The 24,350-nt window shown below is 33.9% G+C and overlaps 1 protein-coding gene across 2 annotated transcripts; it reads left to right on the top strand.

Moving 5' to 3' along the window:
- The first annotated feature begins 603 nt into the window (after positions 1 to 603).
- On the top strand, positions 604 to 24,308 carry LOC132750492 (uncharacterized). Of its 2 annotated transcripts, none has more exons than XM_060740487.1 (3): positions 604 to 708; positions 21,528 to 22,283; positions 23,019 to 24,308. In XM_060740487.1, the coding sequence occupies exons 2-3, from the start codon at positions 21,543 to 21,545 to the stop codon at positions 24,027 to 24,029; spliced, it is 1,752 nt and encodes a 583-aa protein (XP_060596470.1). In that variant the 5' UTR covers positions 604 to 708; positions 21,528 to 21,542; the 3' UTR covers positions 24,030 to 24,308. The 2 variants fall into 2 exon arrangements, with proteins under 2 accessions (XP_060596470.1, XP_060596469.1); XM_060740486.1 differs by lacking the exon at positions 604 to 708 and adding an exon at positions 717 to 802.
- Positions 24,309 to 24,350: the final 42 nt, after the last annotated feature.

Raw genomic sequence — 24,350 nt, 5'->3', positions numbered from 1 at the left:
ACGAAAAAATATCCTGATAATATTATTATCTACTTGCTTTAGTAGTCAAACTACAGTATCCGAAATTAAAGCAATATCATCAGCTAATATCAAAGTAAACATTTCAACAATTTCAATCAAACCTGTTATGTTGTTGTTATCTTGTGAAAGAAAAAAAGCAATTCATTAATAAACATTGCAAATGATATCAAACTTAGACTACGTGCAGCCCTTTTTGTTGAAGTTCAACAGAACACGTAAATACGTCATATATCCCATTATTTTATCTTATACATGCTTTTACTTATGGATTAAGTTTTTGTAAAGCCTCATATAAATGACATAATTTCTTTTAAAATGTAAAACAATAAGCATCGGTCTACTTAGTCAAAGCCTTTCTGTCTTTTTTTCAAGTTTAAATGTTTTTTAACAATATAATGTAGAACTAAGTAGAATGTAGAACCACAGTTATACCCTGTGGTGTTCCCATGCCCAGTTTAATTTTCTCTATTCCAATTAGAGTGCAAATGTAATAACTGAATAACTTGCACAACCTATTATGTCATAATGGTATGGCCGATTTATGTAAACGTTAACACTGAATGTTTTTTCCCCAATCTGATTGATTACGGTACGACCCTGGCTAATATTCGGATATGGTTATGTATTGTAATCATTTTAATGTTGCAAATCTAAGGTAAACACGGTTACTACGTCGCCGTTTAAACGGTAATCATTTTTTCTAACCATGGCATCCCAATACATTTGTGTGGATTAATAAGTTTATCATATTGTGTAAAAGGGCTAAAGATCCTACATATCAGTAAGTTGATATTTCATTATCTATGATATTAATGTTTTGTATATGATGCAATTTCATGAATTATTCGCTGAATCATAATATTGCTTTTGTATTGTAATAAATGTTAGCAGATCACTTAGCCCAGCAAATTGTGCGCTTTAGGGCTTTTATTATATAGACGATGGTCTTTTTTAATATCGGTTCAAGTTTAAAGGTTATTATGTACGTTTAAATGTGTTCTGAGCTTATATATTACTAATGGCCGTTGTCTATTAAACTTACGGAACAAGCAAACAATACTGAAAATTAAACATAAAAAAAATATAACAATAAAACTTTTCAGCAAAAGGCCATCTGAGAAAGTGTTAATGAAGGACTGGATGAAAGAAGAATTGTCATTGGTCATTTTAAAACTGCAACTTAATCTGTAGAAAACTTGCATTCATTAGTAAGATAATATAAAGGAATTTTCTGAAACGCATACACGTCTAAAAAAAGGTTTCATATACAATCTTTCAAGTTAAGGTTATCTGGTATTTGAGGTCTGATTATCTTGCTTCCTACCATAATATATCTTTCTCTGCCGTTAAACTTTGATTTTCTTTCAAATAGTTTATTCTAAATCGTATTTAATTATGAATTACATTACATATTATAATTGTTTTCAAAATAACGAGATCACCAATATTGGTCGTGAACCTGGAAATTCATGTGAATGACAATACCGACAACCTCCCCACCCTCGACTTTTTCAAAGTAGAAATACTTTTCTTGTACCCTACGTGAAATAGTTTGGTAAGATCTACCCTCAATATGTTATGTTAAGTGTCTCTCCCGTAGTTTTATTGATCGACAAAACGATATCAATTTTGTATACTGCTTGTTGAGGTAAATTTGACACTAAATCAGTATCAATAAATCTTATTGTTTTATTGTTAACAGTGTAAATTACACGGGTAACCAACCTAAACAAACTTCAGTCTGTCGACACAAAATAAACTACTTAGGTACTTCTATGAGGCTCTGAGTGGGGGTACCAAAAACGTGTTATTTTGCACCGCGACAGTTAATAACGTCGCCTCCTTACGGTGTAAGTCGGAAATTTCTGAAAATCAAGAAACAAACTTTTATATCGATATTTTATATACATGTATATTTTCATACCTTATACTAACATAACACCATACTTTCTAAAATACTTAACAAATGATGTCTCATATTCTTAACCATGTTAAACAAATACTATCAAAAGTATGCGACCCGCTTTTAATTACCGTAAAGTATGTAAAATATTATGCTATGAAATTAAATATACATAGCTGATAACAACAAGGTTCAAAATAATAAGTCACCTGTAAAATAAAGGAACAAACTTATGTTTAAAACGTTACATGAACAACTTTATTTATAAAGATTTAACGATTGTGAAACAGCAACCAGTGTAAAGATTAACATAAAACAATTGGTTCTTAAACACTTGAACAGTATAGGATATTCAATGTTAGATTTTATCCACAACCTTTTGATGATCAGTTTTAATATATATCTACAAAGATGTACACATAATTTGTATTTAAATTTGGCAATAGCAAGATATTACTTTATTCGTTGGTTTACAGCCAAAGCTAATATTCTTTGCAAAACGAACAACTACCTTCAGACGAACTCTTTATCTCCATTACTTAAACATTTAAAATGGCACTATGTCAAACACATGCCCTCATTACACCATTCTATGCCCTGTGCCTCGTAAACAACCCTTTCTTGCACAATGCATGGAACACACGTATAAATCGGGCTGGCAAGCCTGGTTTTTCGTCAGTTGTGACTCGCTTCTTCCGAACATTTTCTTTTGTTTTCTGTCTGTTCAGTCCATGCAATTTTCCTCACTCTCTCCTTTTTTCTCCTTAGTTTCTCTTTTACTTTATTTAACTTTTCTTCTGTCTTTCTGAATCCTATCATTTTTTCTTTCCTTTTGTCTCTCCTTTTACTCTTCTAATGCATTTTTTTCTCCTGAAGTGAATGAAATCATGCCGATTAATTTATATAATAGTTATTATACCCCCCAAAACGAAGTTTGGTGGGTAAATAGGAGTCACCCGGTGGTCAGTAGGTCGGTCGGTCGGTCCAGACGTCCGTTGCATTTTCCTTGTCCGGAGCATAACTTGAAGACTAATGGTTGGAATTCAATACAATTTCATACAATGGTCAAACACATTGAGAGGAGGTGCAGTGCAGAAGAACCATAACTCTATCTTCACTAATTATAGAGTTATTGCCCTTTGTTACTTTTCCTTGTCCGGACCATAACTTGAAAACTACTGGTTTGAATTCGAAACAACTTCATACAATGGTCAAGCACAATAAAGGGAAGTGCAGTGCATAAAAATCATAACTATTAATAAAGTACATTCAGAGTTCTTGCCCTTTGTTACTTTTCCATTGCTTTCTTTTGTCCGGACCATAACTTAAAGACTAATGGTTGGAATTCAATATAACTTCATACAATGGTCAAAAACATTGAGAGGAAGCGCAGAGCACAAGAACCTTAACTCCATCATGACTCATTATAGAGTTATTACCCTTTGTTACTTTTCCTTGTCCGGGGCATAACTTGAAAACTACTGGTTGAAATTCAAAACAACTTCATACAATGATCAAGCACAATTAGAGGAAGTGCAGATCACAAGAACCATAACTCTACCTAAAGTAATTACAGAGTTACTGTGCTTTGTTACTTTTCCTTGTCCGGAGCAAAACTTTAAGACTAATGGTTGGAATTCAATACAACTTAATACAATGATCAAGCACATTGAGAGGAAGGGCAGTGCTTAAGAACCATAACTCAATCTTGACTAATTACAGAGTTATTGCCCTTTGTTACTTTTTCTTGTCCGGAGCATAACTTGAAAACTACTAGTTGCAATTCAATACAACTTCATACAATGGTCAAACACATTGAGAGGAAGCGCAGAGCACAAGAACCTTAACTTCATCATGACTCATTATAGAGTTATTGCCCTTTGTTACTTTTCCTTGTCCGGGGCATAACTTGAATACTACTGGTTGGAATTCAAAACAACTTCATACAATGATCAAGCACAATTAGAGGAAGTGCAGAACACAAGAACCATAACTCTACCTAAAGAAATTACAGAGTTATTGTGCTTTGTTACTTTTCCTTGTCCGGAGCAAAACTTTAAGACTAATGGTTGGAATTCAATACAACTTAATACAATGATCAAGCACATTGAGAGAAAGTACAGTGCAAAAGAACCATAACTCAATCTTGACTAATTACAGAGTTATTGCCCTTTTTAACTTTTCCTTGTCCGGAGCATAACTTGAAAACTACTAGTTGCAATTCAATACAACTTCATACACTTATCAAGCACATTAAGAGGAAGTACAGTGCACAAGAAGCATAACTCTGTTGAGAGCAATTTTTGAGTAACTGCCCTTTGTTACTTTTCAATTGCTTTTGTCTTGTTCAGAGCATAACTTAAAAAGTATTATTTGGAATTCAATACAATTTCATATAATGGTCAAGTATATTGAGAGGAAGCGCAGTGCACAGAAACCATAACTCTTTCTTGACTCATTAAAGAGTTTTTGCCCTTTGTTACTTTTTAATGTCAAGTGCATAACTTGAAATTTAATGTTTGGAATTCAATGAAACTTCATACAATGGGCAAGGGCAGTGAGATGAAGTGCAGTGCAGAAGAAGCAAAACTCTATTTTGATTCATTACAGTTATTGCCCTTTGTTACTTTTTTTGTCCAGTGCATAACTTGAAAACTAGTAGTTGGAATTCAATACAACTTCATACAATGGTCAAGCGAAATGAGAGGAAGTGCAGTATACAATAACCATAACTCCATCTTCAGTATTTGTAGAGTTATTGTCGTTTTTTCCTTTTCCTTGTCTTGTGCATAAATTAAAACTTATGTTTAGAATTCAATGCAACTTCATACACTGGTCAAGCGCAATGAGAGGAAGTGCAGTGCTCAAGAAGAGTAAGTCTTTCTGGATTTATTACAGAGTATTTCAATAAAACATCATCAATGGTCAACCATATTGTTCGGAAATGCAACATTCAAAAACCACAACTACATTTAATTGCCCACAACCATAACTCTATTTCATTTCTTTAACAAGGTATTCTGTTACTTGTAACTTCCTAATTTCTGAAGCAGTCCTGCGAGGGTTGGGGGTATTAATCACCTTTAGTGATTGTTTTAGTTAATATTAAATTTAGATTAATGCCAAAGATATTTTATGCCCCTCGGGCCTATATTAATTGATCCATCTGTACGCGTGGCCGTCTGTCCGTACGAGGTTTGCCTCAAACGGCAAGTTGGATTTAAATAATTAATTTCTACCTGTACCATCATAATTCACACACTTATCAATACAAAATACATAATCTGGACAAGTTGCATAACAATTGCATCCATTTTTTTCAAGTCTTTGCCCTTTCAGCTCTTGAAATGAATACGGTTAAACTTACCTGGCAAGTTGGATTTATCTGAAGTTCTATCTATACTAATAGTTCCATAATTTCCACACATACGAACCAAAACAAAGTGCATGATATTGTCAAGTTATATAACTGTGCTATCCATTTTCCCAGGTTATTTCCCTTTTCATCACTTTGTAAATAGGGCCTTGTATGGTTATAGCCTATTCCAGCATTTGGATCTATCTTAAAGTTCTCGTAATTACTTTATTCACAGAATGATGTCCTCCATATTTGGAAAGTGGATACCTTTAATGGTCCTCTTATTTTTGTGGAGTAAGGGATCACTAAGGTCAAGGTCAAGGTCACTGGTGTAAAAAGAAATTTAATAATTTATTTTCTCATACAGGCTTTATTACTAAGTTGACGTCTTTCATCTTTAATATGGACATGCTAAAGGAGTTTCTCTTCCTTTGGGTTTAGTTAGGGGTCATTTGGGTCAAAATCAAGATTCCAAAATTCTAAAACAATTTTTTACATTTTTACAGGTGAAAAAAAACGTATGTTTTTACAAGTTTGCTGATACAGTCTTTAGTTATTAATAGATGTATTTTATATTTGGTAGAAACATATTATTGAGAAGCCTTTGGATGGAGAAACGTAAGGTAAAGGTCATCAGTGCTAAAATAGATTTTTACACGTTTGTCCATGCAGCTTCTATGTATTGACAGGTGTATTTCATATTTGGTAGGGAGAAATAACTTGCATAGTATTCTTTCTTTTGCTTGAGGTTTGGGTCAGTGGAACAACGTCACCAGTTCTGAAACTAGATTTTTTTATTTTTGTACATACAGCCTTTCATGGTCTTCTTCTTTTGGATTGAGTTAGAGGTCATATGGTCAAGGTCACCAGTGCTTGAAAAAGGTTTTAACACAAATGCCTTTATTTATGAACTGTCTTTTATATTTGGTAGGAAGATAACTTGCACGGTATTTATCCTTTGAATTGAATAAGGGGTCAACGGGTCAAGCTCAAGGGTGCCAATGATTTATACACATTTGCTTAGACATCCTTTAGTTTTTGACTGATGTCTTTCATATTTGAAAGGATGATAGCTTGCATCATTGAGATGAAGTAAAGGATCAGTTGGGCCAAGGTGCTTAAAGTAGATCTTTACACTTTTACTCATACAACCTATATTTATGGACAAAAGTCTTTTACATTTAGTAGGAAGATATGTTGCATGGTATTCTTCTTTGTATTGAGTTAGGGGTCATAGGGTCAAGATCAGGGGTGCCAAAATAGAGTTGTACACATTTTCTTATACAGCCTTGATTTATAGACTGTTATATTTGGAAGGAACATACCTTGGATAGTCCAGTGCTGGTAGTCACAAGGTCAATGTTACTTGTGCTTACAATAGATTTTTTACCCTGTTTTACACCCTTTGTATTATTTTTACCAATGACTTATATTTACAAGGAACATACCAAGGTAGCCCTTTAAGTTTGGATGGAGATTGAGGTCACTTGATTCAATGTAAAGTCTTGCAGTTATATATATTTGATAACGTGTTATGGTAAGTTGAATATTTTTCAGCTTCATCACAAGTCATAGCAACGACTTGCCAACCTATATTTTTCACAATTACAAAACGCCATGACTGTCAAGTGATATCACTGTTTTGGCATTTTGTCTGTCTATAACTGAGTGGATTGGTTAACATTTTTTTTTTATAAATTAAGTGACAAAAATCTGAGCGTGGGGCCTTTGTGTTTAACAAACACGTCCTCTTTTCTGCTATTTTCAAAAGCCTGATACATTAAAACACGTTCCGTAATCTGTAATAATAACATAAGATGATTCGTTTAACTTTAAAGAAATCGATGTTTTATTTTTTTGAGTATATATGTATATATATAGGCTTTAATTATTCGCTGAATGAAGAATGAATTAACGAACTTACTACTCTTAGTTTATCATCATGTCTTTAACCCGCTTATCACCCGACCTTCCAGTACAACTCGTGAGTTTTCCTTTTCGGTCTGTGCCTTTAATGGTTAAGTACGAAAGCCTAATAGTGTCAAATAAAATAAAAAAATAAAAATGCAATGGCGTTATAACGCGAATAAAGGCGTTAATACGAGAATCAAAAGGCGTAGTAACGCCTTTATTCGCGTTATAACGCGAATCAAAAGGCGTAATAACGCGAATAAAGGCGTTATAACGCGAATCAAAAGGCGTAGTAACGCCTTTATACGCGTTATAACGCGAATCAAAATGCGTAATAACGCGAATAAAGACGTTATAACGCGAATCAAAAGGCGTAATAACGCGAATAAAGGCGTTATAACGCGAATCAAAAGGCGTAATAACACGCATAAAGGCGTAATAACGCGAATCAAAAGGCGTAATAAAGCGTATAAAGGCGTAATAACGCAAATCAAAAGGCGTAGTGACGCGAATAAATGCGTAGTAACTCGAACCAAAAGGCGTAATAACGCAAATTAAAACGCATTATAATGCCAATTTAATACCGTATTTATACTAATCAAATTGCCTAGTAACGCGAGAAAGAAAGACCAATATTGATCTGAATTTATTGCTCAAGATATAAACTCGTATAGAATTATACAATATACATTTACAATAACTATCATTCCATTTGCACAGTAATAATGCAAACTATTTGTCATAAACTAATGAAGACTCTTTAATATTTGCCAATATAAGATGACTTTGTGTCTTATAGGTCCATTGGACTGGACTTACCGGTATATAAAGTTACTCTGAATTCACATGTATCACATCATTGACTTTAAACACGTCACTATAGTAAATGAATTTCTTTTCTTATCTTTTCTTTTCTTTTCTTATATCTTATCTTATCTTATATGTGCGTCATATGTTCAATTATCTACGGATATGTCCTGTATAATTACTTAATAACCTGTAGTATCTTCTATTTATGTGAATGTCGTTCCCAATTACGCCATAGATAATAGGCTATAGGTAACAAGATTTTGAAAAAACGTAAGGTATAAGTTAATCACATTAGGGTGAAAGTTTATCTTAATTATTAATAGGTATGCTTAGAAGGGGGAAAGTGTTTCTGTTAAGTTACAATTATAGGAGACATTGTCTTCTTTGTCCTTGTAGAAAAGTATCTAAAGTTAGGTGATAGTAACCTTTAATCCGACGAAAGCATTTCCTAATAAAAGATTTAAAAAAATCAAACTGTGGTCTTAGGACGTATCCGTACAAAATTGAAAATAAAACGTACATCTTGATCAATTCATTTAGATCAACATTGTTCTTCCTTTCTTACATGACTAGGCCATTGTTTGGAATTTATATGGTATAAAATTAGCGTTATAACGCCTTTTGTTTTGCGTTATTACGCCTTTTGGTTCGCGTTATTACGCCTTTTTTTATTCGTTTTATAACGCATTTATTCGCGTTATTACGCCTTTTGATTCGCGTTATTACGCCATTTGTTTCGCGTTATAACACGAAAATAAAGGCGTTGAAACACGAATTGAAAGGCGTTATAACGCGAATTAAAAGGCGTAAAACTCGAATAAAGGCGTTATAACGCGAATCAAAAGGCGTAGTAACGCCTTTAATCGAGTAATAACGCGAATCAAAAGGCGTTATAACGCGAATCAAAGGCGTTATAACGCAAATAAAGGCGTTATAACGCGAATTGAAAGGCGTTATAACGCGAATTGAAAGGCGTAATAACGCCTTTATTAGCGTAATAACGCGAAACAATAGGCGTAAGTACACGAATCAAAGGCGTTATAACGCGAATAAAGGCGTTATAACGCGAATTGAAATGCGTAATAACGCGAATAAAGGCGTTATTACGCGAATTAAAAGGCGAAATAACGCCTTTATTCGCGTAATAAAGCAAAACATTAGGCGTAATTACGCAAATCAAAAATCGTAATAACGTGAATAAAGGCGTTATAACGCGAATCAAAAGGCGTTATAACGCGAACCAAAAGGCGTAATAACGCAAAAGAAAAGGCGTTATAACGCTAATTTAATGCCATATAAATTCCAGACAGTGGCCAAGTAATATATGGAAGGAAGAACAATGTTGATTTAAATGAATTGATCTAGATGTGCGTTTTATTATATGCCCACAAATAATTTCGGACATATTATGTTATACCCCCTGGCGTCCGTCCGTCCGAGCAAACATTTTGGGTTTAGGGGCTATATAACAGTAAAGAGAACAAAAGAGAACAATAGGTTCATTCCGTGATCAAAGGGTTTATGGGCTAGTAGCCTTAAGAAAACAAAGAAAATAACAAAGAAAATAGCCCCTAAACCCAAAATGTCCGTCTGTCCGTCCGTCCGTTAGCAATTTGGTTTCCGGAGCATAACTTAAGTTCCATTTGGCCCACAATATTCAAACTTCATAGGGTATTTTTTATTTGAAGGATGTAATACTTAATGACCTATAAGTCACAAAGTCATCTTATACTGGCAAATATTAAAGAGTCTTCATTAGTTTATGACAAATAGTTTGCATTATTACTGTGCAAATGGAATGATAGTTATTGTAAATGTATTTTGTATTATTCTATAGGAGTTTCAATCTTGAGCAATAAATTCAGATCAATATTGGTCTTCCTTTCTCGCGTTACTAGGCAATTTGATTAATATAAATATGGTATTAAATTGGCATTATAATGCGTTTTAATTTGCGTTATAACGCCTTTCGGTTCACGTTACTACGCCTTTATTCGCGTTACTACGCCTTTTGATTTGCGTTATTACGCCTTTATTCGCGTTATTACACCTTTTGATTCGCTTTATTACGCCTTTATGTGCGTTATTATGCCTTTTGATTCGCGTTATAACGCCTTTATTCGCGTTATTACGCCTTTTGATTCGCGTTATAACGCCTTTATTTGCGTTGCTACGCCTTTTTTCGCGTTATTACGCCTTTTGATTCGCGTTATAACGCCTTTATTCGCGTTATTACGCCTTTTGATTCGCGTTATAATGCCTTTATTCGCGTTATTACGACTTTTGATTCGCGTAATTACGCCTATTGTTTTGTGTTATTACGCGAATAAAGGCGTTATTTCGCTTTTTTATTTTTTTATTTTATTTGACACTATTAGGCTTTCGTAGTTAAGGCATCAAAACAAAATCGATCAAAATTTAAAATCGAAGTTTAAAATCACAAGAAATCTGGCTTTGCTGATTGTGATTTTCATTCAGAAACCAACGTCCATCAGCAAGTTTGGAGACCCTACCTTTAACAATCCAATAACCTAAACATTACGAGTTTTCAATCAATATAGTGTTAATAAAATGCTCATTGTTTTCATTTATGAAAATACCCAACACATAAGAATGGGAATGTAGCAATTAGCAGCAGTGAAATAGTTTTGCGAAATTGATTTATTTCCTGAAATGTAGCAATGACACATACAATGACTCGCCTTCAATCTAACGGCTGAAGTATGTGCATGGTGTGGGCTTGTAGTCAAATAAGTACAACTTTGTGTTTTATAGCCATTTCAACGAGTGTTAGAGTCAGATGGCTACTTTGGTTGTCCAATATATGAAAGACGGACCGGTTACGTTCACAACCTGAAAGCAAACTCGGCTTTAACCTCTCGGTTAACAGTTTTCCATCCATATAGCCTGATTTATTGTCCGTGTAATATAAAGAAGATCGGATTTTATCTTGTAATTCCTGTGTGGTCAACAACCCTGAAAAAGTTTTTGTCACACGTAAATGTATGTACATACAATTTGTAAAAATAACACATATTTATCAATCTGAACTATCTAGTTATATTGAATAAGTTGCCTAGTTGGAATGACTCTCCCATCTGCATAAATGCAAAGGTGTGCAATCACGTTGCTACGAACAGAAAAAATGTAATCCTACATTTAAGATGGTCCATCACGGTGGTTCTCGGAACTCCGTATCGTATTCTTTGGCGGCCTGTAAGATACTCACCTGTTTCTACTTTACTACAGAAAATGCACTACCATAGTATTCAAAGTACATAATGTGCTGAATTATTTTTGGTCTCAGAAAGGTGAAGGTTGTGAGATTATTTACAAATTTGCTTTTGTATAGTGTCACCAATCTTTTTCAGTGTTATAACCTAATCAATTTCGAGATATTTTGTTCACGGTAGACATGTTGTTTAACACTGATGTAAATAATCTAAGCATGTATATCTAAACAGAAAATTAGAAATCTTCGACCAATCGGGAACATTTTTTTCTTCCCCAAGTAGGCTTGAAAATTAATGCGCCTGTCATTTTACAATCTTTACACAGTGATTTCCCCTTTATTTTCCGGCGTTAGTTTACTTATAAAGGGTAATATCCGCTTCGAAGAGTTTGGACTACTTCCGGATTTTGCAAATAAGCATATCAGGTCTGAAATTTCGCTACTATTATTTGTTTGGTTTGACGACCCAAACAAATAAACATGCAATTTTAAAAGAACCTGTGACACACCTCTACATAGATATCGCATTGCGCATGCGCAGCATAATCGGATTTAAGGATATTTTGTAAACAGCAAGTAAAATTGATAAAACTGTTGTGCCTATCCTGTTCTAATGTTGCAAGTTGACGGTGTGTTTGATTGTTGGCAAAAAGTAAAATAAATGATTGAAACAGTAAAATTATCATCTTGATAATTTCACTGCCCCTTACGTTGTTTCAGTGAAATACCTGCGTGTAAAGTACTGGAAATCAACTTATTGACCTGACGCCATAAATGACGTCAGGTTGAATTATTATTTGGCGCGCTTTTCATTTAGTATTAGGTTAAATGTATTTTCAAACTTTTCTTGCATATAATAAAAAGAAAATTTGTTTAGTTCAGTGTAAGATCGAAATATATTTAACCTCGTGAACACAAAAAAATTCATATTTCACTCGTGGCTGCTACACTCGTGAAACATTTTTGGTGCTCACTCGGTGAAATATATTTTGATCTTACACTGAACAAAACATTTTTCCTCTATTTGATAAAACGATATTACACTAGTGTAATAATACTTTGATGTGATGTCATTTGTGCTATATATTAGCATAGCGTTAAAGTGCGCTTATATAAGCGTTACACTAAAGGCGTGTCAATGAAAAATGGCTCTTTTTAACAGTTTACGGTTCTTATTTTATATATATGATAAATAGAACATAATATTCGTATATATTTATTACTTAAGTCAAATTTACCGAGAAAAAATGGCATTATGTTTTCTACTGTAGATACGATGGTAAATCTGAAGTATAATGTTTACCGAATCAAAGAAAGATACAATCATACAATCAATACGCTCGTCAAGCTTATTAAAATTCTAGCATAGTATTCTACGAAAAAAGGGGATGATATCACCCCCCCCCCCCCGCGGGACTTGTCTCTTCCATTCCATAAAACAATATAAAAAGGCCGGCTTCAACAACTCCTTATTTAATTTGTGCATGGATAGCATAAAATGACAATCATTTGGCGTTATTCCGCTTTTTTCGCGTTACGGTGCCCTTTGAGTCGTTACTTCACCTTTTTCGCGCTAATTTTTGCATTGCTTATTACTACGATTGTTTGCCCTATTACTGCTTTTTCGTGTAACTATTCTCTTGTCGCATTATTATGCTTTTTGAGTTCATACGCCTGTATTCGCATTACCAAGCCTTTTGTATCGCGTCACTACACCTTTTATATTGCGTTATTGCTCTAAAGCAAAACAGAGGTACTGTAACAGTCATGGTGGCGGTCAGGTATCCGTTGCCGTACCTAAAACCATAAAGTCGATCATAATTCGTTTAGTTCTTGGTGTATTGTCTTTATTAATAGCCACCACAACTCTTAGGACAATACTTTCAAGTAAACCAGAACAAACTTGACTTTTATTCATAAATGACCTTTACCTTCAAGATCAAATGTAATGTCTAAATTGTGCTTGATTTTTCCTGATTGTTGCTATATAAACAATCTTTTAGGATAGGCCTTGAAGCAAACTTGACGGAACCTTGACCGTCACTCGACACTTTGTAGGTCAAATTATTGAAATGTTCTCTCTTTTTTGCTGTAACTGGTCATAATTTTATTATTAATGAATGGTTTGACTTCATATTAAGACACAACATACTTTAGGAGAAGACCTTTATGAATATTAAATTCAAGTTGACCTTGGCACATTGATAAATGTATTGGATTTTCACTGTTTTTTTTTTTGTATAATTGACTATAACTTGGTAATTAATGGATTATCTTTAAGCAGTCGTTTGGATAAGACCTATTAAAAGTTAAAACTGACATTGAACTTGAGCTTTAAATCACCTTGACCGTCAAGGACACATTACATAATTATACTCCCACAAACGAAGTAAAGGTGGGTCTATAATGGCAAGCTTGTCGGTCGGTCTCCTTCGTGGTTTCCAGACAAGAACTAGAGTTTGGAACGAACGAGGTATTTTAATCAAAGTTTGTATATAGCAACCTTGCGTGGAAACCCCGATTGATATTGCATTTAGATCCCCTGGGGTCAAGGGCGAATGCGATTTTACTAAAATTAGAAAAAATGGTTTCCGGACAATAACTAGAGTTAGGAATGAAATATTGCAATCAAACTTGGTTTATAGCAAACTTATATGAGGACCCCGTTTGGTATTGCATTTGGAACCACCTGGTGTCAAGGTCACCATTATAAAAAATAGAAAAATGGTTTCCGGACAATAATTAGAGTTAATAATGAGAAATTGTAAACAAACTTGGTTTATAGCAAGCTTATATGAAAACTCCGGTTGGTTTTGCATTTGGACTCCTGGGGTAATGTTAAGGTCACCGTTACAAAAAAAAGTTTCCGGATAAAACCTTGAGTTAGGAATGAGGAATTGTAATCAAACTTGGTATATAGCAACCTTACGTGAAAACCCCGGTTGGTATTTCATTTACATCCTCTGGGATCAAGGGCAAAGTCAATTTTACTCAAATTAGAAAAAATGGTTTCCGGACAATAACTTGAGCTATGAATTAAATATTGTAATCAAACTTGGTTTATAGCAAACTTATATGAAGACCTCGGTTGGTATTGCATTTGGAACCACCTGGGGTCAAGGTCACCATTATAAAAAATAGAAAAATGGTTTCCGGACAGTAATGAGATCTACTAATGAGATATTGTAAAGAAACATGGTTGATATCAAGCTTATATGAAAACTCCGGTTGGTTTTGCTTTTGTACTCTTGGAGTCATGTCAAGGTCACCGCTATATAAAATAGAAAAAATAGTTTCCAGACAATACCTAGATTAGGGATTGAGGAATTGTAATCAAACTTGGTATATAGCAACCTTACGTGGAAACCCCGGTTGGTATTGCATTTTGATACCCTGGGGTTAAGGGCAAGAGCACTTTTACTAAAATTAGAAAAATGCTTTCCGGACGATATTTAACTAGAGTGAGGAAAGATATAGCGTCATCAAACTTGGTTTATAGCAAGCTTATATGAAGAACCCGGTTGGTATTCCTGGGTTCAAGGTCACCATTATTAAATATAGAAAAATGGTCTCCGGACAATAATAAGAGTTACTAAAGAGATTTTGTAAAAAAAAAACTTGGTTTATAGCTAGCTTAAATGAAAAACTCGGTTGGTTTTGCATTTGGACTCATGCAGTCATGTTAAGGTCCCATTACAAAAAAATAGAAAAATAGTTTCCGGACAGTTAGGAATGAGGAATTGTAATCAAACTTGGTATACAGCATCTTATGTGAAAACCCCGATTGGTATTGCATTTGAACCCCTTGGGTGAAGGTCAAGGGTAAGTATTACTAAAAATAATATGAAAATGGTTCTTGGACTGCTTGTGGGGATATTAAACACCTTTAGTGATACCTTAGTTTAGGAAAATTGTCATAATTTTTTATTTATGTAGTTATTTGATTCAAACTTGGACTAAGTATGACTTGCTACAAAACATATTGAATTATTTGATGTGAAATTGACCTTTAAAGACCTTCAAGGTAAAATAAATGAAATTCTCTTTTTTTCCCTAAAAAGTACATTAACTTTGTTAGCTATAAATGGATTAACCTTATAATATATAGACACAACATCTTTTAGGTCAGGACATTCATGAATATCAAACCCAAATCAACCTTGACTCACGTATGACCTTGCCCTTGATGGTCAAGTTATTAAATTTTCACTGATTTTTTGCATAATTGGATGTAACTTGGTAATTTATGGATTATCTTCATTCTTGGACAAAAAACCTATAGGACAAGACCTTCTAAAAGGTTGAGCTGACTCTCACTTTGAGCTTTAAATGACCTTGACCATAAGGTTCAAATTATTAAATGGTTTAATCGTCATAATTTTGTTATTTAAGCCTGGATTACATTTATGCTTGGACAAAACAATACTTACTACAAATTAAACAAATTATAGATGTAACATTGACCTTTAATTGATCTTGACCGTCTTAATTGATCTTGTTTTTTCTATAACTGGCTATAACATTGTTATTCATAAATGGATTAACTTCATACTTAATATTATATATATTTTTTAAGTCAGGGCCTTCATGCATATCAAACTCAAAATTGACCTTGACTCATGTATGACCTTGGCCTTTGACTTTGTTGGTCAAATTATCGAATTTTGATGATTATTGCTATTATGGGCTGTAACTAGAAAATTTATCCATAAATAGTCTTCATACAAAATAACCTTTTGAACAAGACCTTCTAAATGTTGAATTGCTTTGAGCTTCAAATGGCGCCATCAATGTCCATAAAAGTCAAAATTATTGAATTTGGTTAAGTGGTCATAATTTTGATATTAATTGTTGGATTTGATTAATACTGGATAAAACAACACTTGTGACCATACGGACATTGAATAATTAAGATAATTTATGACGTTAACCTTAAATGGACATGACCGTTAAATGAATGAATTTTGCTAGTATTTTTTCTTAACTTTCACATTTTTATGGACCGTAATGTTTCATACTTGGACAAAACAACAAGTGTGACCAGACAGACCTATTTAAATCTAAACAAGAGCACCGCATAGGCGTAGCTATATACGCCCGAATGCAAATTTCTTTCAAGAAAATAAAATCTACAATAATCAAAAATAATTTTAGGGATTCCTATTTATATCATTTGTTCGCAATATGTATTTCAATTATCATTATCAAGGCCGTCGTCGATTTGGCCAAAAATGAGTAAAAAAAAAAAAAAAAAAAAAAAAAAAAAACACGCATCGCTGATTAGCTATTTGGCACTTAACTTGCCCCTTATGCAATGCGCGGTAATATACAAACATGACGCGAAGAAACAACTGGACATCCTAGTATTGACAGACAACCTCAGCAAATCTCCTCAACAAGTTTCATTTTCAGCATCCGAGGGCCAGCGGCTAGCAAACCGGCCTCTAGATAGTTTGATAGACATGAGATCAGACGACAGTTTTGATTCTTTATGGATTAAACTTCAAAGTGAGAGTGATCGCGTCGGTGTTAACGATCCAAATGTTCCTCGAATGAGAAAGGAGCCCACACGATTCGAGATGGGGCACGATGTTGGCTACCACCCCGTTACAGTGCAGGACGTGTTCCTGCCTAAGTACTTTGAAAAGCAATCGATATTGCCACCGCCAGTGTTAAAGAGAGATTTGACCAACCGGGATATCGCATACTTCAAACGTACGTGGAGAATTTACTTATAAAGGCCGCACAACCTTTGAAGACCGAGTACACTAGAGAACTTGGTTTTGTTTGTGATTTCTATGGTAACGATATTAACCAAGACATCTTAGAGGTGCAACTTCAGCTGCTACGTTCACATTTTGACAAATAAGAAAATAGTACTATTACTCTACCCGACATTTTGAAATTTGCGTCCGTCAGAACAGTCAGTGCTCGAACGAGCACTGTTCTCTGACGTCGTAGTGTTGTTAAGGATTTTGTTAGTAATGCCTGCTACTAATGCTACCAGAGAAAGGACATTCTCGCCGTTCAGAAGAATTAAGACATACCTTAGATCGATAATGTCTCAAGTACGTTTGAACAATCTCATGGTGTTAACTGGACAAATCTACTCGACTTACGTGTAATTGCCGATGAGTTCATTACTACCAGAGAACGACGGCGATGTGTTTTTGGAAAATTTACATAAAATGAGACTCTGTGTTGTGTAAGATTATTGTTAACAAAACACAAGTTACTGCTAAACAAAAAGTGGTTATTGTTGACTCGTTATGTACTATTCTTCCATCATGTCATCGATTGTTATTTAAGCTTATACAATTGTGTGATTTATGCTAAACAATAATCCACGTACTGTAATATTTCTGTACATATGTTTATATATAATCATCAGATAAAAATGTATCTAAAGAATTACAATAACGTCAGTTATTGTTTATTTTTCATTTGCCAAATATCAATTACATATGTACACCTGTCCGTCCGTCATGCGAAACTTAAATTTCACCCTTAAAACTTACGACGCACTTAAATCTGTAAAAAATCGTTGACATATTACTATAACATGTACTAGCGGCAGGCTGTAAACTGTGCCAAATATACGAGAAAACGCCCCTGAGAGCATCCTAGTATAAAAAATTTTCTGGGGGAGCATGCCCCCGTACCCCCCTAGGTTCTACCTAAAACCAATCAAATTGGCCTCACCAATCACAAAATCGTGACGACGGGCCTGATTTTTAATATCTATATCGATACATCCAAAAGAGCTATGTTATTGTCACATAAATACTTAGTGACAGTAATATGTGGCTATGCCACAGCTATCGCTGTGGAGTACAGACCCAGGACATGTCACCAGCAACGCCCTTAGAAAGCTAATTTCGAAACTCACAATGGTGATTTTGTACCTCGATGCAATTGACACGGAGTATATATGCTGACTGAAAACAACAATAATGTTGGGTTATTATTGGGTTTTAAATGAAAAAAATCAAATAAAAGTATATATACGAGTATACAAGAAGTTCAAATGCAAAAAAATATCAGCTTAAAAAATAATCAAATGCTTTGCTTCCAAATAATGTTCTTCTTTTCTATTAACCATCCTTTACATTTATAACAACAACACTCGCACAAACATCCATCTTATGTTCGTTATTTGTACAAACCTGATAATTCTACTTTTACAAAGTGATGTTAAATGCAAAGAATCAATGATCTGCATGTTGCAGATTGGAGGAGTAGACTTTGAAACATGTATTCGATTTAAATTTGTAAACATGTAAACTGTGCGAACGAACACATCCGCACACCAACCCACTGGGCACAGCCATTTAATATCAGTGAATTTTGGAACAATTGTCGGCTCTTCTTTGTCATACAACATGCCAAATAACTATGATCTGGGATTTGTAACTTTACATAAGAATACATACATGAAAATAAGTTTTTCTATCTATGTGACCCCTGGAGAAGGACCAATATTGACCCTTGAGCATGATTTATATATAAAAAAATTAGATGTCAAAAGGCATGCTTCATGCAAAATATCAAAGCTTACACATAAATATAATATTTTTGGGCAAATGAAAATGTGTTCTTTATTACCTCCCTTGATTTAAAGCTTTTAAAATTCGGCAATTCAAAAATGAAGTGGTAGTCATGGGCTAAACTTTCTGCAACTTATTATAATTATTGATATGTCTTCATTTCAACATATTTATTGTTTTAAACGTATAATAAAACATGTACAACCCATATCAGTATTTCAATTAGAGAAAGCCTGTCAATTTTGAAATTAGGAGGTCATAATTTATAATATGCACACCGTCTCAATATAAAAATATTTCTGCCAAAATAGTTTTAATTTCTTTCTATCGGTTCAAAAGATAAAGAGCGGACACAAAATTATGAAACTGATACGAAATCACAAAGAGTGACCTTGACCTGAGAAAGGCCAAACCTGCACTCTGCACATTGTATCATTATGGTTAACATTGCTTCCAAGTAGTTGCAATTTCATTCAAAGAGTTGAAAAGATACAGACCGGACATTAAAACTCCTATATAAGTCTTAATAAATCAATTAATCCCCGGGTCTAGGCCAATTTTGATCTAAGGAAGTCCGAATTGCGTTCTGCACATCGTCTCAATATAATATATATTTCTGCCTTCTTTCTATCGATTCAGAAGATACAGAGCGGACACAAAATTTGTACTAATACAAAATGATTTATTGTGACCTGGACCTTAGGAAAGTCGAACCTGCGCTCTACAAATCGTCTCATTATGGTTAACATTTCTGCTAAGTTGTTTTAATTTCCTTCAGCGGTTCAAAAGATACAGATACGGACACGAAAGCCTGTTAAGAAACTGACGGACAGACGGACGAACAACCAGGTGCAAAACAATATACGCCGCAAGTCTTTCGAACGTATTAAAAGAATAACTTTTTTCTTTAATTTTCTTTTCAAAGAATTGTTTGAACCGTTTATTTGTTTGCTTTTAGAAAAGTAAAAGGTCGAGCGTTGTTTCCGCCCGGCGGTGGCTCTTGTTTATTCCATTTTTCTAAGAAATGTTAATCCGAATTGCTGCTCCTTCATTCTCATTATTACGCATGTATTCTCGTTACAAAATACTTTTTTCAAGTTCTAAGTAGTTATTTTGTGTAACTTTTACTTTATCTGCGTTACTATATATCCTTCTTTTGCTATATGTTAAAACGGGGTATAAAGACTTGATGTGCTAAAGACGTTATAACGCATTTTGACGCATAACTAGACCCCTTAACGCTTTTCTACGCCTTGTTCGTGGTATTTATTCTTGTTTTGTTTTACGTCTGTCTTGGACGTTACAACGCCTTATTTCGCGTTATAATGTCTTTCAGATATTTTACTTAACCTAATACAGTAAGGATTTCGCAAATATGCATGAAATTAGTACAGGCATGTTTTACTTAGATATTTAAATAAATATTTCAAGCAAATTCGCTTTGTTAAGTTAAACAGCTTCCCGGCTTGTACTCACTTCTGGAACCAGTAATCAAGACCAAGTTATCTAATAGGTTTTTCTTTTCCAGAAATAAACGAAATTAGATTTACATTTATTTTAACTCGAACATGTCTGTGTTGATTTTCTGATAAGGTAATGTTCTTTGACATTTAGATATTGCTTTTTATAGATAACGAAAATGTGAGCTTTCTTACTACTTTATAAAATATATAAATATCGGTATAAACCTATTTCACATCGCTTTTATTGTAGTTAAACTGAAATGATGTAGATATTTTGCTTTAATTGCTAAAAAGGGATAATTTATCTATTTATTTTATTAAACTCAATTTAAAGACTATTCTTATTTATTCTCTCCTCAGCGTCAAAATTCCTCAGATATCATTAACTTTCAATAAATATTGAAACATGTTAGCATAAACAGGAAAATCCATGATTTTATTCACGGCTTATTGTCTGAAGTGTCAAGCTGTGTCCTTACTTTTTTCTTGCATAGCAGACTGGCCTTTCCGTGAGTTTTACCCATGCCGGAAAAATATCATCTGGCATGGGGGGGTGCCAGATGAGTCGCGTGCCAAACAACAACGTCATTTTAGCGCACTTTATGAATGAACCGCGTTAAAATGACATCGTTTAAGAAGGGAAATAAATGCTTAGGATGGCGTCATTTGCCGTTGTTATCTAAGTTGTAAGTTTATACGCTATTGTAAGAAAATAATGGATGACATTACTTTAATTTCCATGAACATGTTTCATATTGAGGTAAACCATTTTAAATATGAAATAATATGGCAGAATATACAAGAAAAAATATCTGACATATGTTTGCGGTGCGGATTGGAATATCCGTCCCTCAGAAACCCGCCCATTGTCGGTAACTCGGCAAGCCTCGTTACCACGCAATGGGCGGGTCCCCTCGGGACGGATATTTCGGTCCGAACTGCAACATATGACATATATTATTATTCGTTTGCATCCAGAGAAGTAATGTGAGGAGTTTGATATACAGGAATGAATAATTGTCATAATCAAATAATTCAACGCTTGCATTATTTACATCATGTTTATCAGACAGTTGTTATGAGTTAGGACGCTGGTTAAGGTTGTCTGAAAAAAACATTTAAAGTGCAAAGAATGATGGTCGAAACAAAAATATCATGAGATACGAACGAACATGTATTGAGAATTTTATATACAAGATCAAACTTAAACAATATTCTAGATCAAAATAAAACAAGCTACAGACTTTAAATTGTAATTACATTATGTTTTAAACTTTTTAAGGTTAAAAAAATTGATATGGAGGTGCCAGGACGTAAGGAGAGCAGTGATGATAAGGTCAAGCGAAAATGCCAACCCTGCCAAGACGAAAATGTTCTTCATGAAGCTTACGGATATTGCACAACATGTGGAGAATACTTGTGTGATGCTTGCTACAAATATCATCTTCGACCAAAGCCTTTTAAAGACCACGTTCTTATTGAGTACAAGACCATTACGTCAAAAGACAGAGCACCAACCCCTCCAGGTTCATATAAACATAATGTTTTTGATGACCAGGTTTTGCAGCAAGGTGAAAATGGTGATAAATGTATGACAGAGGAACCTCCCCCACCTGTTCCAAGGAGAACGAGGGTATACAGTACAAAATGTTCTTTACACCCTTTAGATGATCTAAAATATCGTTGCAAAACTCATAAAGTGATCGTTTGTAGCGAATGTGCTTTAAAAAAACATAGACATTGTGATAATTTGGATAACATTCATGATATTTATGATTCTGAAAGTGAACGGATTGTTTCAAAAATCCAATATGTAGAAGATAAAGCAGCGTATATACTAAAGCAAGAAACAAATGCCAACGAAGGAGCTGATGTATCGTATGAGGAGGTTTTGTCACAAATCCGTTTAGATAGAGAGCAAGTTAACACATATTTATACGAAACAGAAAAACGCTTAAACAATGAGGTTTATAGATTTCGAGAGGAAAGCAAGAATAGGCAGACGGAGATGCTCGATATATGTCAGAAACTTAAAAAGGTATGATAAATATGTAATTATATAGAGAATCTTTCAATTTTTGTTGCTTTCAGGTTTTAACCTAGATATTACATGACAGACAATCTCCAATTGAGCGTGATACGGTCCCGATATTACTTAAATATGACTTGTGTAGTTTTGCTACGAGATCAGTGATTGTTATGTATTCAACCATTGATTTAGTATAATGCTGACTGTGTATACATTTGTCGCACTTCATCCAAACAGGCAAATTATTCTTTGAACTTTCCTTGAATTGGTTTCATACATTGACTTTTGTATGGACATATTTTTGACAGATAGCAAATATTTCTTTTTTATTAATAAAGGCTTTATTTTTATTGAGTGAAAATAAATATTTCATATGTGGGGGTAGTCAATGGTGAAATATGATAATTTTCATACCACAGGATAAAAATAAATTATTTATTTATAGAAAAAACTTGAATTTTCTGTATATTATTTACATTTTTTTGACATTATGATTTGAAAGACTTTCCCTAATTTTTTTTTATTTCGGCTGAATTTAGATGAAAGTGGTCCCGCAAGATATCTGTAAAAATACGGAAAATATGTGCGGTGGACTGTGTTGAAAAAATAACATTTTAAGGTAAAAATATGGAAATTAAAATACGCATTTTATTTCATCAATATTTCTAAATAAGTATGTATGTAATAAATTGGTCTACTTTTTATTATGATTTTGAGTACTTATATAATATTTTACGGTTTCAGAAAAAAGACTTAATAAAGGATACCAATTTATCAGAAATTGAGAGATACATATCAATGACCGAAGGAGAGTGCGAAATAGACAACATCAACAGAGATCTCAAGGGAGTTTTCGGTCTGCCGCGTTTACGTGTTTCTTATAAATCACAGTACCCATTGCTTGATTCGAAAAACTTGGTTGTCGAGAAACATAAAAGGGAAATAGGTAGACGTGAACTTAAGCTTCTTAAAAAGGTAAATATAGCACGGGGAAATCAAACGTGCTCCATAACTGATATAGCAACACCATCAAATGAAACATTTCCAGTGATACTTGTAGATTTTCGAAACCAAAAACTGATTATGATTTCCGTTGAATATTCACTGATATATCACCAGCTTGAATGGATACCTTGGGGAATCACATTTATCAGTTATGATAGGCCAAATGGTGAAATAGCAATAACTTGTTCATATGATGACAGGATATTATTTTTTACTATCGGTCAAAAGATTGCTAAGATTGCTGAAAGTAAGCGTACATCTATAAAAGTGGAGAGTCCCAGAGGAATCAGATATCATAAGTCTGAAAATGTGATGATAGTGGCTGTCAATAATTTTCAAAATGCTAGCATTCAGTGTTGGTCGCTAAATGGGGATTTAGTGCGAACCATTGCTTCTTTCGGTTACTGCATTGAGAGTATAAACCTTACACATGATAATCAAATCATTTTTGGTTCTCTTTCAAAGCACTGCATACAGTCGTGTGATATGTCTGGCAAAGTTTTAAGATATTTTCCATATATAGATGACAGTATGTGTGGACCATATGGTATAGCGTCTGATCAAAGTCAGTCAATCTATGTATGTGGATTCAAATGCTTGCGTGTGGTTTCAAGAGAAGGGGAATGGAATGAACTTCTGACAAGAGATGACGGATTTAAGCCACAATCACTTCTTGTCAGTAATAGGTCAGATAGGCTTTACGTCGCACAGGAAAAAGGGTGTACTGATTTACTTATTTTTGAATTATGAAAGATGATAAACTAAGACCTTGAAAAAGCAATCAAAGTGTAATTGTGGCTATTTTTTTGCTGTCTAATCATAGACCTATTGACAGTTTCATATTAAAGGAGCAATAAGCAAATGAATATTCTATTCTTCTATAAGAAATGCAGATAGGTTAAAGCTGTATTAATTTATTTAGAACATTTTTTCAGGTTCTCGTATAAGAAGTATCTTATCATGTTAAACGTGATTTTGAGTATGCAAAGTACTTGGATATTTTGCCTTTTAATTTAAGATGTTATCTAACACAAGGTTGTCTTCACATTCTTTGAAAAAATTCAAACACGC

This window comes from Ruditapes philippinarum, unplaced genomic scaffold, assembly GCF_026571515.1.
Source record: "Ruditapes philippinarum isolate M1 unplaced genomic scaffold, ASM2657151v2 ctg2188_1_1_1_1, whole genome shotgun sequence".
In the NCBI taxonomy this organism is placed as follows: Eukaryota; Metazoa; Mollusca; class Bivalvia; order Venerida; family Veneridae; genus Ruditapes; species Ruditapes philippinarum.
The sequence above is the reverse complement of the archived record's forward strand: the minus strand, read 5'-3'. Positions and strand labels throughout refer to the sequence as shown.

Coding starts and splice junctions, on each gene's coding strand:
- LOC132750492 (XM_060740487.1), top strand. CDS start 21,543: ATGGAGGTGCCAGGACGTAAGGAGAGCAGTGATGATAAGGTCAAGCGA. Junction 22,284..23,018: donor TATGTCAGAAACTTAAAAAG/GTATGATAAATA, acceptor TTACGGTTTCAG/AAAAAAGACTTAATAAAGGA.